The 8,339-nt window shown below is 39.4% G+C and overlaps 1 protein-coding gene across 1 annotated transcript; it reads right to left on the reverse strand.

Moving 5' to 3' along the window:
* Positions 1,201 to 4,087, reverse strand: LOC104759015 (alpha-humulene/(-)-(E)-beta-caryophyllene synthase-like). The gene is made up of 6 exons (XM_010481991.1): positions 3,879 to 4,087; positions 3,494 to 3,773; positions 2,665 to 3,037; positions 2,218 to 2,575; positions 1,879 to 2,127; positions 1,201 to 1,711 (listed from the first exon to the last, which is right to left on the reverse strand). Exons 1-6 carry the CDS (start codon positions 3,999 to 4,001, stop codon positions 1,418 to 1,420), a joined length of 1,677 nt encoding a protein of 558 aa, XP_010480293.1. The 5' UTR covers positions 4,002 to 4,087; the 3' UTR covers positions 1,201 to 1,417.

An 8,339-nucleotide genomic window follows, 5' to 3' on the forward strand; every position in this document is an offset into this window, starting at 1 on the left:
AAGCTGTTGGAGAGTGGATCTAAACTCTAATCAAGATGGAGTACTGAAGCTTTCTTCCACGAATATGCCTGATGCTGTTCAGGTTACAATTTGATTCTTCAATTGTTTGTTTTTTTTTCCACATTGTCTGTGAAGGTTCAATGATATAAGAATTTCTCGATTTTGGCAGAAGCTTGAAAGTTCTGTGGATGAACTCAGTATGCGCGACATTATTGTAGAAGATGATGTCGTTTGTGTGAGTGATATATATGGTCCATCTCTAATTATCTTTCATCTTTGAACACATGACCTGATTCGTTCTTTGTTACTAGGCCGAAGTGGGATGTATTCACCGTGATGGTAGATTGGAGCTAAAAGCGTTAAGTCACAAGTATGGCAAGGTTGGTGATATGATTTGGCACATTAGTCTAAGTTAAGTATACAACTTTGCTAGTCTCTTCCTCTCTAAACAATAAGAGTAATCTATCCATGAATCCCTTCTACAGCTCGACATGGGAGAGCTACTCAAGTTGAAATTCCCCCTACAAGGTTTTGTTTTGGCAATGAGCAAAGCACGAGTTAAGGAACACATCGTTCTTTCTCGGCATCGCGAAACTTCACCATACGCGTCCTAATCCTGTTAACACAAACTTAATAGTTAATAGTAGAGGTTATATTAAACAAAATTAATTTATATAAAATACCTTGCAGCATAAGGCGAGTTTTATCTACTGACCTTAAATCTTTTTTTAGTTTAAATAATCCCGCAATTAATCTGAATCTTCTCTGGTCAGTTTATTTAGTTCATTTTTAATATTTCTTGCTTGAAGACTATTTTCTGGATTACAATCTCCTTAATCATTGTATTCTCTTTTGCTATGGATAAACCAAAAGAATTTGTTACTTATTGCCTTGCTCGACAAGAGAGTAAAACCCTATCCCGCTAGTGCTAGCTAGTCTATAATTTTCGGTACAAACTTGTACGCTCTGGATCGAGTAGTCTTCATCATGCATAAAATAAGCATTGTGGAAGCTTCCTTACGGGTAGCGTCTGGTATAATTTTGCTCAAGTTCTTTAATTTTGTCCGGACTAAAGACGAATCTTTTATCAATTTCGTTCCTTCTAATTAACATTAAAACCAACGTAACAAAAAAAGAAGAAGATATCTTTCGTTCCAAAAGGTAAAAACAGAGAAAAAATGCGAGAAAGATCACCTCTCATAATTAAAAGATATAATATTTTCTTACAGCAAACCACCCAATATTGTTCATAAAGCATACTGATAAATTAAAGAGGAGATATATCAAATGAATTCATCCTCTTATCAAGGATCTGAATCACACAACAAAGAGTGATGTGACCCAAGAGAGCCACTTATTCCCACACAACATAAAACCGAGAACGTAAAAACCAGTTGTACTTGTTTTACAATTTTGATCATATGGGTATGTTGTCGATGAATAGAGAAACCACATGATGTTTGAGAAGCTCAGAATGCGTGTAAGTGTCAGCGTACTTGTAAAAAATTTCTATGACCCTCGAGAGGTTTAAGAAACGCATTGTGATAGGGAAAGGAAACTGGTGAGGCTTGGTCATCAGTTCTTGGTTCAGACTCTTCCATAAATCCAATGCCATGACCTGGATCTCTTCCTTGGCTTTCTCCCATGAAACACCATATTGTTTCATATAACAATCAATAGCTGTCCCGACATGCTTTCTTTTATGCTCAAACTGCATGAATTATTAGATCACAATATTTTTCATTTTTGTTTTTTTAACTGTTATACTTTGCATGAACATTGCAACAAAAAATAGATTTGTATATAGGATGTTACTCACGGCTGAATCGAGATTATTTTGGCATAATATTGTTGAGTCTTAAGAAGATTAATGCTTACCTCGCAGCTTGTAAGGTCGTCATAAAAACGGCCTATCAACGAAGAATTCATAAGAATTGGCGGGGAAGTGCTTAACCATTCAAGAACATCAAGTGTGCCTTCATCCACCATTCCTAGAAAGCTTATTGTTAACAGTGATAAGTAACACGAGGACTTGGCTCCATTTTCTGCGTACTCCTTCAATGTGGCTACATAGTCTTCACTTAACCATTTGGCCTCTTGAAGATAGGCTTTAGCAACTTCCATCATCTGATGCAACCAATAAGAAACTCATCCATTAAAATTAATTTTACTTTTCATATGTTTTTATTTTATTTTTTGTTGTCAATTTTGCTATACCGATCTTTTTGCGTAAGTAATGCATCCTGGCCTTCTTTCCTTCTCTGTCTCCTCGCCAAGTTTGTCAAAAAAGTCTAACACAACATGGTGAAGGTATTTCATGCTCTCTGGGAGTCCTTCAATACCGCTAGAATTCCACCTCAGCATAGCATCTGTAAATGACTCAAGTTCTTCGATCGTACCAAACGCATCATATGTATCATCAAATAGTGTCAATAAATTGATAAATATGGCAAATTTAATCCTCGCTTGTGAATAACGGGGCTCGAAGTGCGCCCCAACTGCCCACAAGTAACCTTCGACAGTCCTTTGCCTTGCGTAAGGTAGTTTTTGGTCGAGCTCTAGATTTTTGTACCACCTGGATAATAAAAAAAAATATTCAATCCTTATTTCACGTCCAATAAAAGAGTTTCTTAGATAGATAAGATATCTAGCTCAAAATGATACCTAGAGACTTGGTCAAGCTCTTTGCGGTGTAACATTTGCACAAGATTGAAATCTACCTTGGAAAACTCTAGCAAAGTTTGATCGTGCGTATCTTCCTCTTCATAGTAAGAAATATACTGTCGTGTTTCTATCCTTGAGATTCCCCTAGGGTATGCATGTTTGAGTGCATTTTTGATGCGGACCGCAAGATGGGGACTACATCGAGAAGCGACTTTTTCCAAATTAGACCTAGCAAAAGCGAGGGCTTCATCGAGAATGTCTTCACCATGGGTGCTCCAGTGTGCAGCTTCATAGAGGCATAACAGACCTCTTGCATCCTCAGCTAGGTGCTCCATGAATTCTCCATTCTTGTTCTTAAACTTGTCAAATACATCTGGTACAAGGAAATTTTAGTGAATATACAGAGCTTGAAAATTATGAATTAACAATGTTTTTGATAGATTTCCTAATTAGTACATAAGAAATACTGTATGGGCTACATTTATTGCCATATTCATGTTGAGAACTCATCTAATGTCTGATCGAGAACGTGATTAGTAGAATATTAACTGTTCACCTATGTCTTATATTTAATATTTTGATATTATTTCGAAGTTAACCAGTTAAGTAAAATTTGTAGTAACTAGATAGATTAATATAAAATGATGTGGAAAGATGTAACTGAATCAAATTTTATAATTTGAAGTACTATACATGTATTACTTAAATAAATTTGATATGAAATAATTACTAAGTCTTTTTTTTAATAATAACAAAGTGAAGATTATTAGTTTTAATTATTCGTGTAGTGAGAGATGACTTCTACGTTGTGACCGATTTTTCAACTTACCAGAAACAAGTTTATGGCCGAACTGCCTCAAAACTTGGAAGACAAGAGCAACGGTGTATAGATCGAATTCATTGTTTCTTATCATGTGCATGAAATCATGGGAAGCAAACATTGCCTCCAACTGCGCAAAGATTTCTTCTTCAAAGTGATAAGAAACTCCTAGGCGACAAAGAACATCAATGAATTTGATATTCTCTATTGGATTTTCTCTTGAAGCCAGTAAAGATTCCATCACAGTATCCTTTAGTGAACTCAGCTTCTCTTTATTTCTGTCACCATCCTATACATATCAATAGCACGAGAGAGAGAGAGAGAGCGATAATTTAGAATACTATCATTATGTTCTGTGAAAAGATCTGAAAATGTAAGTTAGGTTATTACATACCAGATCCAAAACCGAGAAAGTGGTCAAGGGATGTTCCCATATATTCACTGGGAAATCAGCTAATGGTCGATCAATTTCCTCACTCTTGACCTTGGCCACAGACGCATGATTTCTCAGCTCCATATATAATTGAAGGTTTTTTGTTTAGCGAATAAAATCAGTGCTTAATGTTTTCTTAAAGCTTGCTACAACTATGGACATGGTTGCACTAGATGTATATATATAGTCTATAATGATACATGGGCTGCCTAACCTGTTATTTATTTCTTTTTCTTTCATGCAGTGCTATCTTATCTTTTTGGAGGGGTATGTTTCGTGTCGAGATGTTAAAATGAGTTGTCCACTATTGACCTATTTCATATAATGAGTTAAAATGAACAAAAACAAGATAGCTTACTTAGCTTATATGATAATTGACTGATTAAATGAGAAATCATCATGAAAATCTTGAACGACCACGCGCTAGTTTGCACCAAAACTTGAAAAATGAACCAAGTATGTTCTATGTGTAAGTTAATATCACCTTACCTATCAACAATAATGTACAGTCCCACTTATAGTAGTAGAGATTACACATATTAAGGTGATTCCCTAAATCAATGAGATTACACAATCAAATATTAACAATATAATCTAAATATGGAATTGAGTATATCTCATTCCTAACACCCCCGCAGTCGCAGCGTCGGATGGACGGACTGTGAGACTAGATCGAAAATTGTTATGAAGAGAGGTAGGGATCCCTTTGTGAATATATCAGCATATTGGAGCGATGTTGGGACATTGAAAACCTTGACCTCACCAATAGCAACCTTATCTCGAACAAAGTGAATGTCCAGTTCGATGTGTTTTATGCGTTGATGTTGGACCAGAGTAAACAGAGCTGACGTTGTCACAGTAGACGATGGAGGCAGAGGATATTGGTCAAGGAATAAATTCTGTATCCAGGTTAGCTCAGCAACGGTGTTGGCAACACCTTTGTATTCAGCTTTCGTGCTCGAACGTGACGGTGTTGGTTGCCGCTTTGCATACCATGAGACGAGGTTCGGACCAAGGAAGACGCAATAACCGGATGTTGATCGTCGAGTGTCAGGACAACCGGTCCATTCAGCATCAGAGTAGGCGGTGAGAGTATCAATGCGTCCGCGCGTCATCCGAATGCCATAGTGAAGAGTGCCCTACAAGTACTGGATTATGCGTTTAAGAGCGTGAAGATGAGGTACCCGAGGTTGATGCATGTAGAGGCAGACTTGCTGGACAGCGTATGATATATCCAAACACGTGAATGTCAAGTATTGTAGAACACCAACAAGGCTGCGATAGAATGTAGGGTTGGCAATAAGATCACCAGCATCAATGGAGAGTTTGGATTGGAGATCAACTGGTGTTGCAAGCGGATTGCAACCTTCCATGCCATCTCGAGTGATGATGTCCTGCGCATATGTGGATTGGCTGAGAAACAGACCTTTGGCATTGAAATCCGCTTTAACACCTAGAAAATGATGCAGCTTGCCCATATCGGTCATTGGGAACTCTGTTTTCAACTTGGAGATGATCTTATGAAGCAGTAGAGTTGACGAAGCTGTCAAGAGAATATCATCAACATAAAGCAGTAAGTAAGCACAATCACGGCCACGCTTGAAAATAAATAGAGAAGAGTCAGCTCGGCTTTGCACAAAAACCATGAGCTTTAGGTAGCTGGAGAATCAAGAGTTCCAAGCACGGAGAGTCTGTTTCAGGCCGTAGATAGCTTTGTTGAGCTTGCAAACGTACGACGGTCAACTCTTGTCTACAAAACCGGGTGGCTGATGCATGTAATTGTTTCTTGGAGGTCTCCTTGGAGGAAGGCGTTTTTGACATCCAATTGTTGGATGGGCCAATCAAGTGCAACTCCGACATTGAGTACGGTGCTTATGGTGGCGGGCATTACCACCAGACTAAATGTTTCATTGTAGTCAAGTCCCCGCTCTTGAGATTTCCCATTCGCTACTAAACGCGCCTCGTGTCGATTAAGAACTCCATATGTATTATATTTATGCTTAAAAAACCACATGGAACGCACAATGTTAACGTTAGGAGGTCTTGGTACCAAATCCCAAGTTTTAGTCTTAATCATAGCACCGACTTCATCCGCCAAGGATGGGTTCCAGTTGGGATCATAAAGGCCGTGTAAGTAACTTTTAGGTAGAGGTGATTTGGTGTTTGTTAGGAGGGAAAGGACCTGTTTTGGTTTGGAGATATCGGCTTTGGACTGAGTGGTCATGTTATGGCGCAGTAGAGGGACAAGACGAGTAAAGGTAGGGGCAAGGTTTGTAAGGGCAGGTTGTTGTGGTGTGGGGAAAGGTGTTTGAAGAATGGACTGAAGCTGAGGAGAGGTATCATCATTGTCATCAAGAAACGTGTCTGATACAAGTGGTGTGATAGGCTCGGCAGCAAGGAATTTGGTCTCATCAAACACAACAAGACGAGAAATGATGATCTTTTTCGTTTTAAGATCCATGCACCTATACCCGCGATGTTGAGTTGGATAACCAAGAAAGTGACAGGGTGTTGAGCGAGGTGAAAATTTTGTGAAGAAGAAGGATTGGAATTCAAAACAGAAGCAAGAGAAGAATTATGGACATGACCGAGTCTCTTATGCCATAGCTCGGGAGTTGCAGCCAGAAGAGCTGTTGGAGAGGAGTTTGGTGTCTTATTGAAAGAAGCAGGTAAAGAATAAACATCACCAGAGCTTTCACAGCGGAGCAGAATTTTCCGACTTGGAAGATCCTTCACAGTAAAACCAAAAGGGTCAAAATCAACAGAACACCAATTATCTTGAGTAAATTGGTGAACAGAAATGAGATTTTTTGACAATGTTGGGTGCAACAGTAACATTTTTGGGGAAGAGAGGTTTGGTTTTGGTGGGAATGGTGGTGTTGCCAGAGGAAGTGATGGGAATGGAAGAACCGTTACCAACAATAACAAACTTAGTGGTGCTCTTACTAAGAGTAGAGTTGAGGATACCTGCAGTTGGTGTGAGATGTGTGGTGGCGCCGGTGTCCATGAACCAGTCGAAGGCAGAGGGATCATTGAGCTGTTCGGTTACATAGGACTGCATCGGCTGCTAGAACTCCACAAAGTTGGACTGAGGTGGAGGTTGGTGTTGTGATGATGCAGACGGGGAGAAGTGACCTTGACGCGGCTGAGTCCATGGTGGATATCGGGGCCAGTACGGTGGAGGAGACAACCAGTAGGGTTGCGACCACATTGAGACCCCCAGAGGGACGATTGGAGCCGTTGTTTTTTCCATGATCGCCTTTGTCGCGGTTGTTAATTTGCTTACCTCTGTTGTTGTTGTTGAACCGCGAGCGATTTGAAACAGAGTGGTGTTGTGGAGCAGTCATAGTGAGTACCGTGGAGGAGGAGGAGTGGTCATTGTGAGCAGTAGAGGAGCGAGGCACCTTCTTTAGGCGATTCTCTTCGAGTTCGAGCATGGACTTGGCAACTCAAAAGAAGGGAATGGTTATTTGTGTTTGATAACATTGAGGATGTTATCAAAGTTTTCATTCAAATCGTTGAGGAGATACATCACCAAGGTTCGTTCATTGACAGCAGCATCGACATTGGCAAGGAGATCATCAAGAGACTTGATCTTCTGACAATATTCACGAACTGTAAGATCTCCGATTTCCATGGTGCGTAGCTCATTGTCAAGCTGGATTGCATGAGTATCCTTATTATTACGGAATTGATTCTCCACGTGAAGCCAAATGTCATGAGCAGATCCGCCGGTTTTGAATGACGAGCGAAACAAGGTCGGAGCAAGGGTTCCGTAGATCCAGATTATGACGAGACCGTCACGTTTGTACCATGTCATATCAGCAGCACCGGTGTGAAGAAAAGTCCCATCGAGGTGGCCGGAGACGTCAGACGTGATACAGTGAGTTTGAAACAACTCTCTCCAGGCATCATAATTGTGGTCTTCGAGATCAAGAATGAGCGGATGTGATGTTTGATGTTGGTCACACCAAAACCCTGTTTGATGGGATTGTTGGCATCAGCCATGAGAGGAAGAAAGAGAGAAGGAAAAGAGAAAGAAAAACGAAGGGGATTGGAACAGATTCTTAGCTCTAATACCATATAAGTGAATATCATTCCTTACCTATCAACAATGATGTACAGTCCCACTTATAGTAGTGGAGATTACAGAGATTAAGGTGATTCCCTAAATCAATGGGATTACACACAATCAAATATTAACAATATAATTTAAATATGGAATTGAGTATATCTCATTCTTAAGGGCATCTCCAACTCACTTCTATATTTGCTTTTTAACTCTATTTTAGAGTAAAATCTACTCCAACCCATCTATATTTCTCTCTATAATAGAGATCTCTATTTTTTCCTCTATATATAGAGGAACTTTATTTTTCCTCTATAATAGAGTTGAACTTTTTATTTATAAAATGGTCCTTG

This window comes from Camelina sativa, chromosome 17, assembly GCF_000633955.1.
Source record: "Camelina sativa cultivar DH55 chromosome 17, Cs, whole genome shotgun sequence".
Classification (NCBI taxonomy): domain Eukaryota; kingdom Viridiplantae; phylum Streptophyta; class Magnoliopsida; order Brassicales; family Brassicaceae; genus Camelina; species Camelina sativa.

Bases quoted from the DNA above. Each gene is read 5' to 3' on its own strand.
- LOC104759015 (XM_010481991.1), bottom strand. From the start codon at position 4,001: ATGGAGCTGAGAAATCATGCGTCTGTGGCCAAGGTCAAGAGTGAGGAA. The intron at 3,038-3,493 runs GTAAGTTGAAAA...TCCTTGTACCAG, and splicing joins CGGCCATAAACTTGTTTCTG to ATGTATTTGACAAGTTTAAG. The intron at 1,712-1,878 runs GTAAGCATTAAT...TAATTCATGCAG, and splicing joins ACGACCTTACAAGCTGCGAG to TTTGAGCATAAAAGAAAGCA.